Below are 18,804 nucleotides of genomic sequence, written 5' to 3'. Positions count from 1 at the left end.
AAGGTGGGAATGGGTGGGGGTTGCTGTCAACAGGGGTGAAGACGTCAAGTCCACTTGGGGCCCAGGGAACCCCCAGGGCTCACCAGACAGCCCCTTTCCGCTCTCCTCCCTGGAAAATCCCTGCTGGATTCTGTCCAGCTTGCTTGTTCCCTTCAGCTGCATCTAGTCGGCTTCATACCTACCTGTTGGGTTCTCGTTTCTTAGCTATTCTATTTTTCACTGTTGATTTATTTTAAAATCTTCCAGATCTCACTTGAGTTTCCTGCCCCCTACAAATGCTTTCAAGTTTGTCTTTTATTTCCTTAAAACAGTAAAACAATTTACTCTGTGCCTGATCATTCCAATATCGTCCCAGTATGCATGGGTCTGCTCCACTGCCTGCTTTCTTTCTGATGGTTCTCAGTCATGGTGCCTTCTGCACCGGGCCATCTCGGTCTGTATTTTATGCACAGTAATTTAAAAACTACTTATACAGGGGCCCCTGGGTGACTCAGTCAGCTTAGCGTCTGCCTTCGGCTCAGGTCATGATCTCAGGGTCCTGGGACTGAGCCCTGCATTGGGCTCCCTGCTCGGCAGGGAGTCTGCTTCTCCCTCTCCCTCTCCCCTGCTTGTGTGCTCTCTATCAAATAAATAAAACCGTCAAAGAATATGTACACAAGTAACTGAAGTCTCAGATGAAGTTTCCTCCAGACATTTGTTTGCTCTTACCACATACCTGGGGTGAAGTCAACGTAACTGAATGTCAAGGTTCTGCGGACCCAGGGCAGGGATCCAAACCCAAGCTCAAGCTCATGGGAGGACAGAGAGTTTCAAGCTCATGGGAGGACAGAGAGTTCTGATTCACCCTGACCCTGAGGACGTGGCCATTCTGCATCTCCACTTTGTGAACCAAGGAAGTCAACTCCCTACCCTGGGCCAGTCAGTCCTTGGCAGTGACCTGTGCCCATCTCATTCCCACAAGGCCGCCAAACACCCAGCTCAGTCTGCAGCTCTATCTTTCAAAGCAAGACACTGTCTGATTCAACAGGGAGTGGAGGCGACGGAGGCTTAGGAAGGGCACACTGGCCTATCCTCAAGGGCTGAGGGCAGAACCAGAGCCAGCCAGGACCATACCAGGGTCAGGGGGACCTGTAACTGAACTACAGACCATGAGGTCCCCTCAGACACTGGTAGGAAATGTCACAGAGGCTGTTTAAACCCCAGGTGTGCGGGTTGGAAAGTACTAGATGTCTTGGAGATGCTTATGGTTTTATGGTGTTAACCACATCCCTGCCCCTCAGGGTCACAGGTCCCCCATGGCCACCCCTCCCCCACCAGTCTCCTCATGAGCTCAGGCAACAGGTGCTCAAGCTGCCAGAGTTCAAGATTTTATTTTAAAACAATAGTAAACAATTTCATTGATTTTTCTTAAATCAAACCACCTCACACTTGGCTTGTCTCAGGCAAAAAGTACAAAATAAAAATAAGAAAGGAAGGGGAGGAAAATGTAGGGACTGACCAACCTTCCCCAGAAATAGGCCCCTGGTCCTGGCATCTGGAATGGCTTTTGGAGACTGTCTTTAACAAATGAGAAAAGAAAGCACCAAAATATTGTGCTTCAGCAGCAGATTAGGAACCTCCACAAAGAAAAAGGGTTGAGGGGGGAGGGAATACAGGTCCCAAGCAGCCTGGTTCAGTTCTAGAAACTTCCAAGGAGTCTGGAAGCATCTCTTACTCCATTTGAGAGTGACTTAAGAGATTGGGTTCCTTCAGGAGTAGCCGCCCTCCACACTGGACAGTGGGGATCTGTGCACCCATACCCCGGACACAGGCTTAAGGATGCCTCAGCAAGTGCCCAGGCTCTGGGAGGGTGTCGAGAGGACAAGGGAGTGTTCAGAGAGAGGGGAAAGAAGAGGAGGGGTTGGGGAGAGAAGAAGAAGGGAGGGAGGGAGGGGAGGGCAGAGACATTAGGTACCCACAGCTCTGCTCCCCTCACTGGCTCCTGGTTCCTCTGCACTTTGTTTGGGTGGAGTTGACAGCTAACTGCTACTGGATGGCAGGACAAAAAAAGAGCTGTAAACAGCCTGGGTTTGCTCACCCACATGTGCAGGCTCTTTTGTCAGAAGGGGACCATTGTCTTGGGGACAGGGGACCAGAGAAAGCCCTTGTGGTGCAGGGTCGATTCGGGGTAGAGCACAATGATAGCAGCCGCCAGATGCGCACTCTCGGGGCTCTGCCCCCCCAGACAAGGAAACACTGAACAAGGTTCTGGAATGGCATTGGTGGCCGGGAGGGCGTGGGGGCGCTCCCCTCCTCCTGGGCCCCCAGGCCACCTCTCTAGCCCAGGGAAAGGCGGTCTGTCCCCTGGGCCAGGGCAAAGGGCCCGGGAAGCTGACCTTGGCCCCTCCTCTGTACGTAGGGCAACCGCGGCCGAGCAGGCAGGCCCTCCTGGCCCCATCTCCAAAAGCCCGTCCGCCTTGACAAAATCAAAAAATAAATAGTGTGTATTTTTCACGCCACCTGGATTTCCTGGCCCTGTGACCAGAGGTGTGAGCCCTCCTCCTCTACACCACGCCCCGGTGCCTACGCCAAGGGCACTTTCCGCCCAGCTAGGGGTGGGCAGCAGCACAGCGAGGGTCTCTGGCCGTGTAGCCCCCTGGCAGCAGGCCCTCCAGGGTCCTGGGCTGAGGGGCTGGCTCGGCCCTTTGGTCCACCTTGTTCGTTAAAATTAAAATAAGAAAAAAAAGGCTCCACTTGGTGACTTGGGTCTGTAGAGGTCTCTGCTTCGTCCCTCTGACTGTCATTCTGTCCATCCTGCAAGGCATCACGCAGGCCAGGTCTGGACTCATCAGTCACTGCAATTTCGTCCCCAGCTTACGCTGTCTGTTCCTACAAAGTGGGGGAGGGGGTGTCAAATGAGGAACTCCTGGAATGCAGTGATCCAGGCACTCAGCTGTGCCTGCCCTAGCCACAGTGCCATCAAAATGGGTGACTGCCTACCCCAGTAGCCCCAGTGATTGACTCAAATGGGGCCAACCAGAGCTCCCTGCCCTGGGACCTGGGATTTGAGACCCAGAGAGGATCAAGGTCTCCACCTGGGCCTGTAACCCACCACGTCTCAGTCCTGGAGTTCAGGAATACAGCCATGAGACTGGGGCAGAGGAGGGCCCAGGATGAGAGACCTGAGACCAGAGGGACCCAGTTGGAATCCAGCTAATTATGGGGATTACAGATTATGGGGATTACCTGCCCAGCATGAGCAGGGTTCTGTTATCATTAATGCGACAACGGACAGGACAGTTCTCCACCTGGAGGTATGCACGCAAAGCCAGAACTGCTGACGGAGGTTATACAGAGGATCTGAGTATCTGGTTGGGGGTATGGCTATATCCTCGATGGGCCCAGAAACCTGAGGCAAGCAGGTATAATCTCCCCCATTTTCTAGAGGGGCTGGCTAAGGTTCAGAAAGAAGAATGAATGGACTTGTCTAGAGTCCCATTTAACATGTAGAAAACTAAGCCCACAGGTCCCACGGGATGTGGCCTCTGCCTCATCCCCTGCTCTGTCCCCTTGTTCCCTGGGCTCCAATCATAGTAGCTTCTGTCTGTCTGGTGGACTCACCAACCTCTGTCCTGTCTTAGATGCTTTGTGGGTGCTGTTCTCTCTGTGGAGAGCTCTCTCCCTGCCCAACCCAACCTCAACAGACCCACTCTTTCTCCAGGCTCAGGTCTACCGCCCACAGGGCAGCTAGCACAACCACCACCCCCTGCCCCCATCAGGATCCTGTCACAAGCTCTCAGGCCCAGGACACTGATCACACAGACAGGTGCTTCATTCCTCATGTCTCCCCTGCCTGCCATGACCGTCTTTCTCTGTGCTACCCGCAAGTGTGCAGCCTGGCACAGAGCACCTGCATGTGGAAATTTTGGTAGATGAAGGCAAGTGGTGGCCAGCCAGGTGGGGCCAGGTGGGGCAGGGCGCCTGGGCCAGCTGGGGCCCTTCCTTCAGTAATGGGATTGCCTGCCCTAACCTCTTCAAATCCCCTTTCCTCACGGATCCAGGGCTTTACTCGTAAGCTCGTTAGGATAATTTGGACCATGATGCAGACACATTTCCCTGATGCTGCGACACCTGGCCCCAGCATTCTTCTCATCAGCATGTCAGGAAACCTCCCAGGCTTGCTCTGGAGCCTGACCTCAACTCAGCTCCGCCTCAGAACCTGGGGAGAAAGCTGGTCTTCCCCAGCCCAGTTGGCACTGCACCCAGGATTTGGGGTGAGGAGAGAGGGAGAGCTGAGTCAGAAGGCTCCAAAGCTCAGCTTTGTCCCGACTTGCTCTGCATCCCTGGGCAGCCCCAACTCCCTGTGCCTCAGTTTTCCCATCTGTAGGAAAGCATCTGGACTAAACAACCCCAAGGGGGGTCCACATACAGACACCCTGAGAATCTCGGCTGCCCAGCTTTCTGGTGTTGGGCCACAGGAGCTAAAACACAGCTCTGGGCCAGACAGCCAGGTTCCCTACCCGGCTCCCACATCCACCATTGGCAAGTCCCAGTCAAGTGATTCCTCCTCTCTTCTCTGACCTTGTTTCTCAACTGTAAAATGGGGCCCAGGGAAGGTTCAATGAGGTAGTGCAAGAAAAATGCTTAGGCAAGTGGCTGGCTATTGGGGAGCCCTCCAAAAAGGGGTACAGTGGCCACCGTGGGGTTCTCCCTCACTGAGCCAGGCCCCAGTGTCTCCTGGCCCCTAACTCACCTGGCTTCTGCCCGGGTTACTGTGTACTCAAACCAGAGTACGTTGGGAATGAGGCTCGTGTCTCGGATTAGGAAGAACTCAGAGATAGGCCTGAAGAAACAGACATCCGGAAAGCCAGGACCACATCAGGGCATGAGCCTGTCACCAAGCCAGATTCCCCCACCAGTGCCCAGGGCTGGCAATGCACCCTCCCCCCATTGTTCAGAGAGCCTTTGCCTGGCTTGTGACCCAGGAGCCACTGAGAAACCCAGACATGTCACCTGTGCAACACCCAGGCAGGGGCGCTGCCCCATGGTACGTACAGCTCAGCAGGCCATAGGCTGCTTCCTAAGTCCCTGAAAGCCTAGGTGTGGAGAGGCTGGCCCCTTGGCTTCTGGGCCTGAAGAAACCCCTGGGGGAGGAGGACGCCGAGCAAGCAGGGCCTTCAGCTCATGCCCGCTGGAGGCTGGGACACCAGTGCCCTCCCAGGAAGCTGGAGGCTGGGGGCAGAGGTGGGTGGGGCAGCCACAGGGCCAGGAGGCGGTTACCAGGCTGCTATCCTAGGGAACAGCGGGGTGAGGACCTCCTGGGTGAAGGCGAACCAGGCGACGGCCATGAGGCTCCCAGCAATGCCCCCATAGAGCACCTGGCTCCAGGTGTGGTACAGCAGGTAGACCCTGGGCCAAGGATAGAGGAAGGTTCATGAGACCCAGTGGGCACAGGCCTGCACGATCCCCCTGTGCCCAAGCACTGGCTTCCCAGGGACCTGTGGGTGCACATGGGGAAACACATGCAGAGAGGACAAATTCCTGTGAACACATAGCCTCCGATCTACTTCCAGAAGGAGCTGCTCCTTCCAAACACAGAAGTGAAAGGATGGTTCGGCTGGGATTTGCCTCCCTTCTGTCCAGCCTTCAGCTGAGTCTGTCTGCAAGAAGCTCCTCCAGGACACTGGGAACAGATGGCTGATGTGTGCAGGTGTCCCCAGAACCTTGGGCTTGGCCAGGAGGAGAGAGCAAGGACCAGGCTGGAAGGGGGAGCGGACCTCTAGCCCTTTAACATGAGGGGCCTAGGACCCCCTTCCCAGCTCTGCTCTATACGCTCTGGGACTCGGGTCCATACAGAGGTCCAAACAGGGACCACAAATCCAGCAAGACCCCATGGGCAGGGTGGGGGTAGGGGCTCTCCCTCCCTCCATACCTGCTATAGGAGACTAGAAAGGCCGCGGTGAGGAGACCCAGGGAGAGCACGTGCCTCCACAGCAAGTCCAGGAACCTGGCGTTGTTTGTTTGGTGCATTCTGGGAAAACAGGCCTGTCAGACGGCCTCAGCCCACAGCCTGGAGCCCAGGCCTCCCAAGCAGCCCCTGGTCCCATCCAAATGCTGCCTGGGCAACTTCTCCTTGGCTGCAGCTCCTCCCGCCCCTGAGGGGGGCCAAGCCCCAAGGGTGTCCAAAGAGCTGAGAGTGAGTCCCTGGCAGAGGCCAGCCTGGGCCAAGTCAGGGTCACCCAGATCAGGGGAGAAGCTCACCTTAAATACAGGAAAAGGAAAGAATAGACGGAGAAGAACCACATAAACTGGGAATGGCTGGAGGGCATTCCGTACTTGGTGCCCACTGCCATGTGGGGGCCTAGGAGAGAGAACAGAGCAAGATGGGAGGATGCAGGCCTCCCAGTGACATCCCGACCAGTGGCACCCCCTGGACCCTGCAGCCCAGGACCTACCTCCACAGGGCCGTGGCTCCTGGATGACGTGTTTGATCAGCCAGTTGACCCCCTCGTTCAGTGCCAGGCCCCCGAGGAATGAAATCTGCCAGGAAGATGTGCTGTCACCCGGGCCTCTGTGTGCCTGCTGGCTGCCACCCACGCCCAAAGACTGTGGCATCTGACTGAACTTCCCAGCCCAACCAGTAAACACCCCGGAACCAGCCAGGAAGCACCACAAACTTCAAGAAAGGTGGAGACAGGGCAGGGAAAGGAAAGCATCCAGGATGAAACGGTGCAATGCCCCCTCCCTGGTGGGGGGGAATTGGAGGAGCAGTGGAGGGACAGCCAGGGATGTATTCACTCACCGTATGTAGCTCCCGCTTGAATATGATGAGGGTCACGAAACCAACAATGACGAACACAGGGCTGAGGCTCAGGTAGGCAAGGAGGTGGCCAGAGAGATCACCTTGGGTGAGTAGGGGGGTGGTGGGGGGGCACAGGGAAACAAGATAAGGACAGAGCACAGCAATCCGAAGAGGGGCTAGCACCTAGCAGGTCAAGTGGGGCCTGAGCCAGAAAGGAAGGCCCAGAGGGCAGACCAGACAGCTGTGGATGCCTTAGTCTACAGGTGACCATACCAATTCAGCCATGGGCTGAGCCCTGATATTCATGGATCATAAGGTTTTTTTGTTTGTTTTTTGTTTTCATAGATCATAAGTTTTAAGCTGCCTTCACTGGCCTCATTCTGTAAATGAAGAAACTGAGTCCCACAGGGGCTGTGTGACTTGTCCGAAGTCACACAGCTAGAAAGAGGTGAAGTCTGGCCTAAAATCCAAGTGGCTTACTCTGGCCTAGTCCAGATAGTAAACCCATCACCCTGCCAAAGCAGGAATTTGAATCTGGCTTGGTCTGACTTTAGAGGCCAGGCCCTGTACCAGGAGGCATCCCAGGGCACATGGGTGCCTCTGGAGCACAGTGCTGTGCTGAGGCTGCCCCAGCCAAGCTCTGGGCCTCCAACAGAACCCAGGAGTCTCTGGACACCACAGAGTCTGACAGCGACCAAGTGAGGGGAGGCTGCTTTGCCCAACAGGCAGCCTCTCATTGGCAAGAAATTGGCTACCTACTACCTGCTTTTTACCCTCCTAACAGGCCCGGAAAGGAGGCTGTGCAGGGACCAGGAGCCCCTCTGAGAGCTGAGGACACTGAAGCCTCTTCAGTAAGGACACGTTCCCTCTTGGTTAAGGGCAGGGCTGACACTGAGTCCAAAGACTGCCTCCACCCTTAAGAGACAGGGCAGCTGCGTGGCCGCTCTAGGGTCAGAGGGCATGCATGGCTCATGGTTCAGCTCCTGTGCCAGTGAAAAGGGGCTATTAGCACTCAAGTCCTACAACTGTGGGAGCTTGGATGCGGCAAGGCCAGCTCAGCTCCTGACAGCCAGGACGCTTCCACGTTGGGAGAGCTCAGCATGGGAAATGGCCCACACCACCAGCCTGGCCTCACACAGGCAGCAGGAAGGTGCCCACGCAGGGCTAAGTCCAGATTCCAGGCTGAAGAGATGGTCACATACCTGGCTTTACTCACATCTACCCACAGTAGGACTGGCTGAGAACCTGCATGGGGGAAGGGGCCAGCAACCTAGGTTCAAGTGCCACTGCTGCCCCAGGCCCACTGGCTAGGTGACACTGGGTGAGACCTTTCCCTTTCCTAGTCCTCAGTCTCCTCATCCACATGATGGCCTGGCCCCTTTCAGCTCTAAGATTCTGGGGCTTTTGGCTGCCCAGCTAATGTTCTGAGCACTGGGTTGTGAGGACAGGGAGAAGCTGGTGCCCCCAAACCTTGGGCCATCTCCATGGCCTGTCCCATAACCAGCGCTACCCTTGGGCCTTCCTGCAGATGCTGTAGAGGCTCTGGCCTCTCCACTCTCTAATCTAAGTCCCTCCATGGCTCCCTCTGCCCTTGGGATGAGTCCTACCCCAGGCCAGCTCATCAGGTCCTGCACAGTTCTGGCCCTGCTTCCTTCCCACCTTTGCTCCAGTCCCCAGGAACAGAACTCTAGTTCCCTGAATGCTCCCTGCCCTGTCCCACTTCTGGACTTTGCACACACAGGCTTCCCCAACTGAGATGCTGTCTGGGTTAATGCAACATAAATTAAGTAGCCACCACAGTGGCAAAAAAAAAGACATATTCCTAGCATTACAGAGCTCTCAGTCTGTGGTGGAATCTATAACCAGGGCATCGCTAATGATGCACTCATTATATGTGGCTATAGGGCCGGTATCTTTCTCTCCCTCTACACAGCAGGCTCCAGGAGAGCTGGGACGGGGTCCCTACACCCTGCTCAATCTCCCAAGCCCAGCCCAACACCTGGCACTCAACTAGGCTTAAAAACAATGCTAAAAACAAACAAACAAACAATGCTACATGAGTAAAGAAGGGAGGAAGCAAGGATTGGTGTAGTGAGGGTACAAAAGGGGCCACAGAAGAGTTAGCAGGTGACTCGACCTTGAACAAGGCCCCCAGGTTCACCCAGGCTCCTCCTCCAGGTACTCACAGTCCCTGCAAAGAGCCCCATGTCACACCCTGTGTCATGCTGCTCACAAATGCCAGGTTCCTTCTTCTGGTTTGTGAGCACTCAGAGAAACAAAGCTACTCTGAGGCCAGGGAGAGGAAGTCTTAAAATGCTGAGGCGTTCCAATCCCTTCCCCTCTTCAGCCCTTGGTTTCCCTCCTGTAAAGTGGGGTTTTTTGTTTGTTTTGGTTTTTTTTTTACAGTCCATAAGGCAGGGAATGTACGGGCCTGTTCACCATTCTAAACCCTGAGCTAGCCCAGGGCCTAGCACTCAGGAGGTGCTCATTGAACGAATGATGCATAAATGGTGGGCAGGCGGGCAGGCAGGGTGAAGGCCTGGCAGGGCTGCCCCACCCCCTGCATAACCCAGAACACCTAGGGTCAAAGTTCCCTGGCATCTCTGTGCCAGAAAGCAGCGTGAACAGGCCCGTTCTGGGGCAACCAGGGCTCAGTGAGGGGCCCCCAGGCTCACCCAACACTCAACCATCCTACCCTGGGAGGGTGAGGTGGGCCTGAGATGGTCCTTGAAAGGTGAGCTAATATTCACCGCAGTTACATACTGAATGCTTACTGTGTGCCAGGCATCGCACTCAGCATTTCTCATACCACCTGTAATCTGTTTCTCACATCAACACTAGAAGGAAGGCACTGTTGTGATCGTCCCACTTTAGAGATGAACCAACTGAGGAACAGAGAGGTGAAGTCACTTGCACCAGGCCTCAGCCTCAACTGGAGCCCAGGCACCTCTGACCCTAAGGCCCGAGCTCTCACCACTCTACTAGCCTCCAGAACGGTTGCTAAAGGACCTCTCAGCCGGAAAAACCTGCACTTCTAGAGATGTGTCTGATTGGGAAACTCCAAAAGTCAGATGCTAGGGGCTGCCAGTCCCCTGACCCGGCCCCCTCTGTTGTGGAGCAGGTCCCCGCTCAGGGCGTGGCACAAGTACTCTAACAACGAGTAGCTGCCCGGCCTCGGTTTGCACACTCCCAGCAGTGGGGAGCTCTTTGCAGCCCAAAGCCGCTGTCTGAAGGAAAGAGGCACTCCCTGCACGCCTAGGAGGGAGCCTGGCCTCTCGGCCTCCAGGGCCCCAGAGAAGAAGGGCTCGGGTCCAGGCCAGTCATCCCTTGCCGCCTCACGCAGACCCCAGCCCCATTACAGCCCACCCGCGTTCCCGGACCCGGGAGGCGGCCCGGCCGCGCAGCCGCAGAGTGCGCGAGCGAGCCGCTCACAATTTCGCCCAGCTCATCGCCGCACCATTGCGCCTGCGCGGCGCGCGCGCCGGCCGAGCCCCTCCAAGGCTCACTATTTGACAGTTCCCACCCCGGCCCCCCGGCGCCCCCCCCCGCGGGCTGGCGCGGGCCGGAGCGCCCGGGGCTGACAGGCCAGCCCCAGGAGGGCGTCCTCCGAGACGGGGCCGCCTTTTACCTGTAGGATATTCGACGTGGGTGAGGGTCACCGGCCGCCATGAAGCGGGGAGCGAGCACTGTCCGTCCGCTGCCATCTTACCCGGAGACCGGGCTTCGCCGAGTAGCCAATGGGGAGCCAGGGGGGCGGTGGTCCTGACCTATCACGCCGGGGAGGCGCCGCGTGCCCAATCGGAGGCCGATCCAGGTAGCGGCGCAGCCATTTAGCGTGCGGGCCCTGAGGCTGACCCGAGCGGCGAATCAGAGAGCGGGGCCCCGGAGCACGCGAGCCGACCGCGCCGGCGCCCAATCCGGGGCGAGCGCAGGTAGGAGCCTGGCCAATCGGAGGGGAGGAGGGTTCCAGCGCACCACGGAGACCAGAGCAGCCAGTCACAAGGTGAAGCGGGCTCGCGGCGTGAGCGGGACAGGCCAATCCGGCGCTAGCTTGGGGGGCGTGTTGAAGTTTGGTGGGAGCTTTGGTTTGCCTGGGACCTGCGCGGAGTGGACGCGGCCTCTGCGGGGCCCCCGGCCCTACGCGGTCGGCGGGAGTTGGGCTCCGGTCAGAACGCACGTTCGGGTCTGAGCCGACCCACCTTTAGTTATGAGCAAACTGCGGCCAAAGACCGGTCGTTGACTGCCCCGCGCCCCTTGTGTTAAGGTGTGTGGGGTGGAGGAGGGACTCCCGGAGGGGCGGGGTGGGGACAGTCGGCGCCCTCAGTGCTTTGCGGAGTGGAGGGCGGCCTGACTGAAGTTGGGACAGACTCCCTCCTTCTTTCCTTCAGTTCATTCATTCAGATGTTTTGATTCAGTCACGTTTATTTTGCTTTGGGCATCTTGGGAGTGTTTTAAAGGAGAAGCCTGTTTGCCACCTACACCTCAGTTTCCCGGAAACATTCCTCCCAGTGGCCGCAGGGCCCTGCGTAAACAGCCACACCTTCCCACCCACCTCCCCGCCTCCTGCCGCCGCTGTCCCCGCGGCTAGATTGAATTACTCAGTCCAGCCAAGATGCCCTGCCTGCAACGCCTCTCCGCTCCTGTCCCGCTTGGCCTCGCCAAGTCTAGCTCGGGTGTCTTTTCTCACCTAGAATCTGTTTCCATAGGCAGGTGAGAGGCCTCCCCTGGGTTCCCAGTTGCATCTCTTCTTCTTCTCTTTTTTAAGACTTTATTTATTTATTCATGACAGACGCAGAGAGAGGCAGAGACAGAGGCAGAGGGAGAAGCAGGCTCTGGATGGGAGACTCCCTCCCAGAACCCCGGGATCACCACCTGAGGCAAGGGCAGGTGCTGAACCACTGAGCCACCCAGGTGCCTCTGCATCTCCTCCTCCTCCTCCACTTCTTCTTCCTTCTTCCTTTTTCTTTTTAAGATTTATTTATTTATTCATGATAGACATAGAGAGAGAGGGGGGCAGAGACACAGGCAGAGGGAGAAGCAGGCTCCATGCAGGGAGCCCGATGTGGGACTCGATCCCGGGACTCCAGGATCGCGCCCTGGGCCAAAGGCAGGCGCCAAACTGCCGAGCCACCCAGGGATCCCCTGCATCTCCTCTTCTACCTCTGCACTGGCTACAGCGGACTGTTACTGGTTCCTTATCTGTCTCCCAATAAGCAGTCTCCCATGCAGCACCAAGAGCAGCTTGTAGAAGTGCAGGTTCCTGGGCCCCACTGTGGCCTAGCTTGATCCAGTAGATCTGGGTTGGAGCCGTGGAGTCTGCATTCCTACGTGCTCTGGGGGTTCTGACGCAAGTAGGTCCAGCCATGCGGAGAAGCCTGGGCAACATGAAGGCAGGGCCTGTTACATATTTGAGCCTGGCCCAGACCAGTGCTAGCACAAGTACCTGATAAACAGCGTAAGTTCTTTTGAGAAGTGAGAATAAAGCAGAAGTTTTCACCGACCAGAGCGGCTCACTCTGCCACAACCATGGGAGCCACAGGTGGCAGTGCAGATGGTGGTGACTCAACCCACCAGCAAGCCAGGAGGGCCCCAGGCCCTCCCAACTGTACTCAGCAACCACCCAGCCCAGCCTGGACTTGTCTGGATCAGCTGACCCCATCTCATTGTCACCTGCCCTCAGCTCCCTCAGGCACTGCCATTATTAGCCTGTGAGAAGCAGGAGGTGTGAGGATTGGCTGTGAGTTTCCCAGAATAATTCCCTGGCACAGGGCAGCCATCCTGACCCGGGCTGCTTTGCCCCTCCTTGGTTGGCAACCATTTTACTGATGAGCAAATAGGCCTAGAGATGCAGAACCCTGAAACCCAGGCCTGACTCCAGAGTCCTCTCACCCCAGGGAGAGTGTTCTGGAGGAAGACACAGGGACAAGGAACTATAAAATGAGAGGGTGAGGGACGCCTGGGTGGCTCAGCGGTTTAGCGCCACCTTCAGTCCAGGGCGTGATCCTGCAGTCCCAGGATGGAGTCCCACGTCAGGCTCCCTGCATGGAGCCTGCTTCTCCCTCTCTGTGTCTCTCATGAATAAATAAATAAAACCTTAAAAAAAAAAAATAAAACGAGAGGGTGTTATCCAGACTGGCATTTTCCTGGCAAAGGGAACAGCATAAGCAAGTGTCCTGACCCTGGTGTGTGGCTGGGTGGAAAGGGCAAGAGAGAAGGAGGGGGACAGCTGCTGGGGAAGGGGGCTGGCAGAGGCCTATCCACCCCAAGCGTTGAGGGTCACCAGCAGTGGTGGGGACAGAGCAGAGCTCTGAAGGGTGGGTAAGATTTTATTTATTTATTTATTTATTTATTTATTTATTTATTTATTTATTTATTTGACAGAGAGAGAGAGAAAGAGAATGAACACAAGCAGGGGAGAGGGGCAGAGGGAGAGGGAAAGGCAGGCTCCCTGCTGAGCCCCAACATGGGGCTCAATTCCAGGACTCTGGGATCATGACCTGAGCCAAAGGCAGACACTTAACTGACCAAGCCACCTAAGCACCCAGGGCTTTACTTCTTAAAAAAATAAAATAAGATAACATTCACATAGGAAATTCCAGAAATCAGATGTATACAATTTGATGAAGTTTCACAAACTAAACACATCTGTGTAAGCAGCCCTCAGACCAAGAACCAGCGGCCCAGGAGCCCCATACCCTGAGTCACCCCAGGGTGACCACCATCCCAATTTCTAACACCATCCATTGAATTTCATACTTTCTGTAAGCAGAATCCTACCGTAGGTACTTTTTGCATGGAGCTTCTTCCACAAGCATTGGTTTGCGAGATTTATCCATGCTGTGGCCCCTTGTTCTCATTTTTTCACTCTCACTGTGCAGCATTCCATGGTGTGAACACATCACACCCTGCACTTTATTTTCCATTCGACTCTCGATGGACATTTGGGGTGTCTCTAGAGTTCGGGGGTTATGAACAGTGCTGCTCAGAACACCCTTGCGCATACCTTGGGTGTACCAGTTAGGCCATTTCTGATGGAGACGTGCCTGGAATCATGGCAGGGTCCCAGAGGTGGCAGAGATGACAGGTCCAAACTGCCAAGTGAATGAGGGGCTGGGGACTGCAGATGTGCACGCTGCAAGGAGACCCCCAGGAGGCTGTGGGAGCCATCTGCCTCCTCCCTGAGCTGAGAGGTAGACCAGAAGTTCCTTGGTATCGCTCTGAGCAAACTAGGAGGTGCTCCAGTCTTAGTCACTTGCACTATCATCAATCACTACACCCTGCAAGGCAGCCCTGAATGCTTTCAGTTTATATCTGAGGACAGTGAGGCTCTTGACTGTCCCCCCACCCCCATTTGCCAGGTCACTGGGCTAGTGTGTGGCAGAGGCAGGATTCAAATCCAAGTCTGCCTGATGGGCAGGTGCAGGTTCTGAGCCAGCCTGCATCCCGTGAGCCCAACTGCTGCCTTCCTCTTCCCACTTGCCCCAAGGAGTCCTGGGATAAGTCCTGAGCTCCAGGCTTTTCCAGAGCCCCCAGCTGTGCCAGGCAGGGCTGGCCTTTTACTCACTGTGGCCTTTCCTCCAGTGGGGAGTTCACAGACAGGGCAGCCCTCACCTGGACTCGTTTGTGCTCAGAGTCCTTTAGGAAACTCCCTGTCTCTGGGCCTGTTTCCTCAAAACATGTCTGCTGCTGCCCTTTACATGTGGTTCATTCGTTCACTTTTGAAACTGAGTTCCCAGGTAGTGCAGGCCCAGGAAGGGGAGTCAGGGCTGAAGAGTGAACGTGACCAGTGGTGTGCCACCCTCAGGGAACTCGTTCCAATAGAGGCTATGGCATCCTGAAGATGCCAGTTTATTTTTTTTTAAGATTTTATTTATTCATGAGACACACATACACAGAGAGAGAGAGAGAGAGAGGCAGAGACACAGGCAGAGGGAGAAGCAGGCTCCATGAAGGGAGCCCATCGTTGGACTCGATCCCGGGTCTCCAGGATCAGGCCCTGGGCTGAAGGCGGTGCTAAACCGCTGAGCCACCAGGGCTGCCCCTTTAGATGCCAGTTTAGAAACACAAATTGTCTTGAGGCACCTGGCTGGCTTAGTTGGTAGAGCATGTGACTCTTGATCTTGGGGTCATGAGTTCAAGCCCCACGTGTGGTGTAGAGATAACTAAAATTAAAAAAAAAAAAAAAAAAAAAAAAGACCAATGGCCTCAAACTAGAAGTGACATTTTGGTTTCAAATTCTCTGGGAGAGGGGGATCCCTGGGTGGTGCAGCGGTTTGGCGCCTGCCTTTGGCCCAGGGCACGATCCTGGAGACCCGGGATCGAATCCCACGTCGGGCTCCCAGTGCATGGAGCCTGCTTCTCCCTCTGCCTGTATCTCTGCCTCTCTCTCTCTCTGTGACTATCATAAATAAATAAAAAATTAAAAAAAAAAAAATTCTCTGGGAGAGGGCAGCCCGGGTGGCTCAGCGGTTTAGCGCCACCTTCAGCCCAGGGCCTGATCCTGGAGACCCGGGATCGAGTCCCACATCAGGCTCCCTGCATGGAGCCTGCTTCTCCCTCTGCCTGTGTCTCTGCCTCTGTGTGTGTGTGTGTGTGTGTGTGTCTCATGAATAAATAATAAAATTTTAAAAACAAAAGATAACAAAATCTCTGGGAGAGGGTGCCTGGGTGGCTCAGTGGTTGAGCATCTCCCTTTGGCTCGTGTCATGATCCTGGGGTCCTGGGATCGAGTCCCACATTAGGCTCCCCACAGGGAGCCTGCTTCTCCCTCTGCCTATGTCTCGGCCCCTCTCATTAATAAATAAAATCTTAAAAAAAAAAAAAAACCCTCTGAGAAGAGCCATTTATTGTCTATCTCCTAGAACAGAAGATTCTAGAAGCCAGGGTCTGGAGTTATAAGCACCATCGTGTCAAGTCCTCAAGACAAATTGTCTGGCTCATCCCTTGTGCTGGTGGCATTTTTTTATTTCCATGGTGGAAATTCTCTCTCCTGTGGCCCCTGTCAAGCTACCATTGTAATGTTCCTGAACAGAGTGGAGAAGAGCTACACAGGCAGCTCTCACACCTGCCACTGCTGGTGCTGTGCCTGGAGCAGTGCTTGGTACACAGCAGGTGCACAATAGATCCTTGGTGAACAAATTAATGTTCTGTCACATTTGTAGGAACATGCTAGGAGCTATTTATATTGTAATTCAAACTACTGTTTATTGAGCACTTGGTGTGAACCAGAAAGGACTTTAAGATCTGACCCTCCACAACCCTCCTCAGGCTGTGTGAGGATGGATCTCATGTAATAGAAGCCCTGAGGCTCATCATGACCTGATGTAAATACAGAGGACTCTGAGGTGAACAGAAGGTGTGGATATGGATGTCAGGATGGGTTCAAGAGACCTGGGCTGCCATGGACTCACTGCACACACTAAGGTGGTCACCCCTCCCCTTGCAATCTCCCCTTTGATCAACAAGGGGGTTGGAATCAGCTACTGCTGTGTAACAAGCCAGGCCAAAATGTAGTGCCTTAAAACCATCACCATTTTATGGCTCAAGATTGGCAAATTTAGCTGGGCAGTTCTTCTGGGTCACTCTGGGCCTGTATGGTCCAAGCAGTCTCCTCCAAGTCTGAAAGTTAGCTGGGGCTGTTGGTCAGGGTGCCCACGCTCTCCTCCATATGGCCTCCCAAACCACGGACCCCAGTTTCCTTCATGGCAGCAGCTACATTCCAAGAGGGAAGTCCCAAAGCTACGGGGCTCAAGCCTCTGCTTGCATCACGTTACTCTTGTCCCACTGGCCAAAGCAGTTCATGCAGCCAAGCCCAGAGCTGATATGGGCGAGGCCCATACGAGGACACAGATCCCAAGAGGCATGGTTTGTGGGGCCATGATTCTGACAGTCCACCATCTGCCACAGAATGGGCCAGGGTTCCCCTCGGCCTTCCCAGCTCTGGCCTCTGGGATTCTGAGCTTCCTGGGACATCTTACACTGGGAAGGAAGTGCCCAAAAACTGATTGGGGCCGGGGCCACGGGGTCGGCGGGCGGGGGTGGGGGGGGGTGGGGGGGTTGTCAAAAAGACCTAGGAGCCAGCTCAAAGGGCCTCCCGCTGGTCAATTTTGTGACCGTTTGAGTATCAGAATGATTGCAAGCAACTGTAAATTATCAAATAAATCAAAATGAGTGAATCCATTCTGGTGTTCAAAAAAGAAGGCGGAAAACTCACTGCAGAATGCAATTCAGCAATTGGAAAATAAAATACCGAGACATGCCGTAAAATGGATGTGATCTCAAAAATACTTTTCTAGGGGTACCTGGGAGGCTCAGCGGTTGAGCATCTGCTTTTGGCTCAGGGCATGATCCCAGAGTTCCAGGATTGAGTCCCACATCCGGCTCCCTTTGAGGAGCCTGCTTCTCCCTCTGCCTGTCTCTGCCTTCTCTCTGTGTCTCTCATGAATAAATAAAATCTTTAAAAATATATTTTTCTACATAAAGAAGCTAAGCACAAAAGACCACATATTTATGATTCCATTTATAGGAGGTGTCCAGAAAAGGCAGGTTGAGAGAGAAAATAAATGGGTGAGGCCCTGGGGGCTGGGGAATTTACTGCGAATGGGCACATGGGGTCTTTCTAGGGTGACGAGACTCTTTCTAAAATGATACTGTGCTTACAGTTGCCCACCTCTGTAAATTTACTTTAAAAAAAAATCATCAAAGTTGGGGTGCCTGGGTGGCTCAGGCAGTTGAATGTCTGACTCTTGATCTCAGCTCAGGTCTTGATCTCGGGGTCATGAGTTCGAGCCCCGTGTTGGAGTCCATGCGGGATGTGGAACCTACTTAAGAAAAATGTTTTTAAATATAAAAAAATAAAAATAAAAGATTGTTAAAGCAAGTGTACTTTATGGCATACAAATTGTACCTTAATATAACTGTTGAATGAAAACTTATCTGCCCGCATTGGAGGTAAGATCAAAAAGAGAATAAAAGCATTTGTCCTCTTCAGGTGGAGCTGAAAGCTACCTCCAGTTGATCAGAAGAAGATGTTTTTCAGATTCCAAGCAGATACTACAGTAACCAGTAATTCTTCCCTCGGCATGATTATGGCGTTGTGGTTCTGTCAGAAAGCTACCTTCTTTAAGATCTGCCTGTTCAAGTGTTTGGGGGTGAAGGGAGTACATGTCTGACACTCTGAGATATTTTACCTAAGAAATATTTATAAGAAGTAAATTTGGCAAAATGTACATTAATGACTCAAGGTGTTGGTTTGATGGGCGTCCTCTCTAGGGTTTTCCTTTTAATTTTGCTGTACATTTAAAATTTTCAGGGGCATGTGGATGGCTCAGCTGGCTAAACGTCTGCCTTTTCTGCTCAGGTCATGATCCCGGCGTCCCAGGAGAGCCCCATGTGCTCAGCGGGGAGTCTGCTTCTCCCTCTGACCCCCATCTTGTGCTCCTTCTCAAATAAATACACTTTTGGGGGAAGATTTTATTTATTTATTCATGAAAGACACACAGAGAGAGGCAGAGACACAGGCAGGGGGAGAAGCAGGCTCCATGCAGGGAGCCCGTCGTCAGACTCGATCCCGGGTCTCCAGGATCACACCCTGGGCTGAAGGCGGCGCTATACCGCTGAGCCACCCAGCTGCGCCATAAATGAAGTCTTTAAAACAAAATTTTTAAATTAAATTTTCTTTTTTTTAAAATATTTATTTATTTATTTATGATAGACAGAGAGAGAGAGAGAGAAGAGAGAGAGAGAGAGAGAGAGAGGCAGAGACACAGGCAGAGGGAGAAGCAGGCTCCATGCCGGGAGACCGATGTGGGACTCGATCCCGGGACTCCAGGATCGCGCCCTGGGCCAAAGGCGGGCGCTAAACCGCTGAGTCACCCGGGGATCCCCTTAAATTCAATTTTCAAAAGAAGGGTTTTTTTGAGTACCTTTCCAAAAAAACCTCCCAAAATCTGACTGTGAAAACATTTCCAGGTGTGGCCAGCTTTGATCTGGTCCTTTCCTACCCACCCCAGCCTTTTGCCCCG

The 18,804-nt window shown here is 54.2% G+C and overlaps 1 protein-coding gene and 1 long non-coding RNA gene across 3 annotated transcripts; one reads left to right on the top strand and one right to left on the bottom strand.

Annotated features, from left to right (window-relative positions):
* Positions 1-1,354: 1,354 nt before the first annotated feature.
* Positions 1,355-10,562, bottom strand: DOLPP1 (dolichyldiphosphatase 1). 2 transcript variants are annotated; one of them, XM_072778255.1, is made up of 8 exons: positions 10,410-10,562; positions 6,782-6,882; positions 6,435-6,561; positions 6,241-6,340; positions 5,912-6,010; positions 5,260-5,388; positions 4,733-4,822; positions 1,355-2,868 (listed from the first exon to the last, which is right to left on the bottom strand). In XM_072778255.1, exons 1-8 carry the CDS (start codon positions 10,483-10,485, stop codon positions 2,832-2,834), a joined length of 759 nt encoding a protein of 252 aa, XP_072634356.1. In that variant the 5' UTR covers positions 10,486-10,562; the 3' UTR covers positions 1,355-2,831. The 2 variants fall into 2 exon arrangements, with proteins under 2 accessions (XP_072634356.1, XP_072634357.1); XM_072778256.1 differs by having other exon boundaries at positions 6,435-6,519.
* Positions 10,272-18,009, top strand: LOC140605839 (uncharacterized). Its single transcript, XR_012008359.1, has 2 exons — positions 10,272-10,784; positions 17,772-18,009. It is a non-coding gene; the product is annotated as an uncharacterized lncRNA (long non-coding RNA).
* The last annotated feature ends 795 nt before the right edge of the window (positions 18,010-18,804 follow it).

Source organism: Canis lupus, chromosome 16, assembly GCF_048164855.1.
Source record: "Canis lupus baileyi chromosome 16, mCanLup2.hap1, whole genome shotgun sequence".
Lineage (NCBI taxonomy): Eukaryota > Metazoa > Chordata > Mammalia > Carnivora > Canidae > Canis > Canis lupus.
The sequence above is the reverse complement of the archived record's forward strand: the minus strand, read 5'-3'. Positions and strand labels throughout refer to the sequence as shown.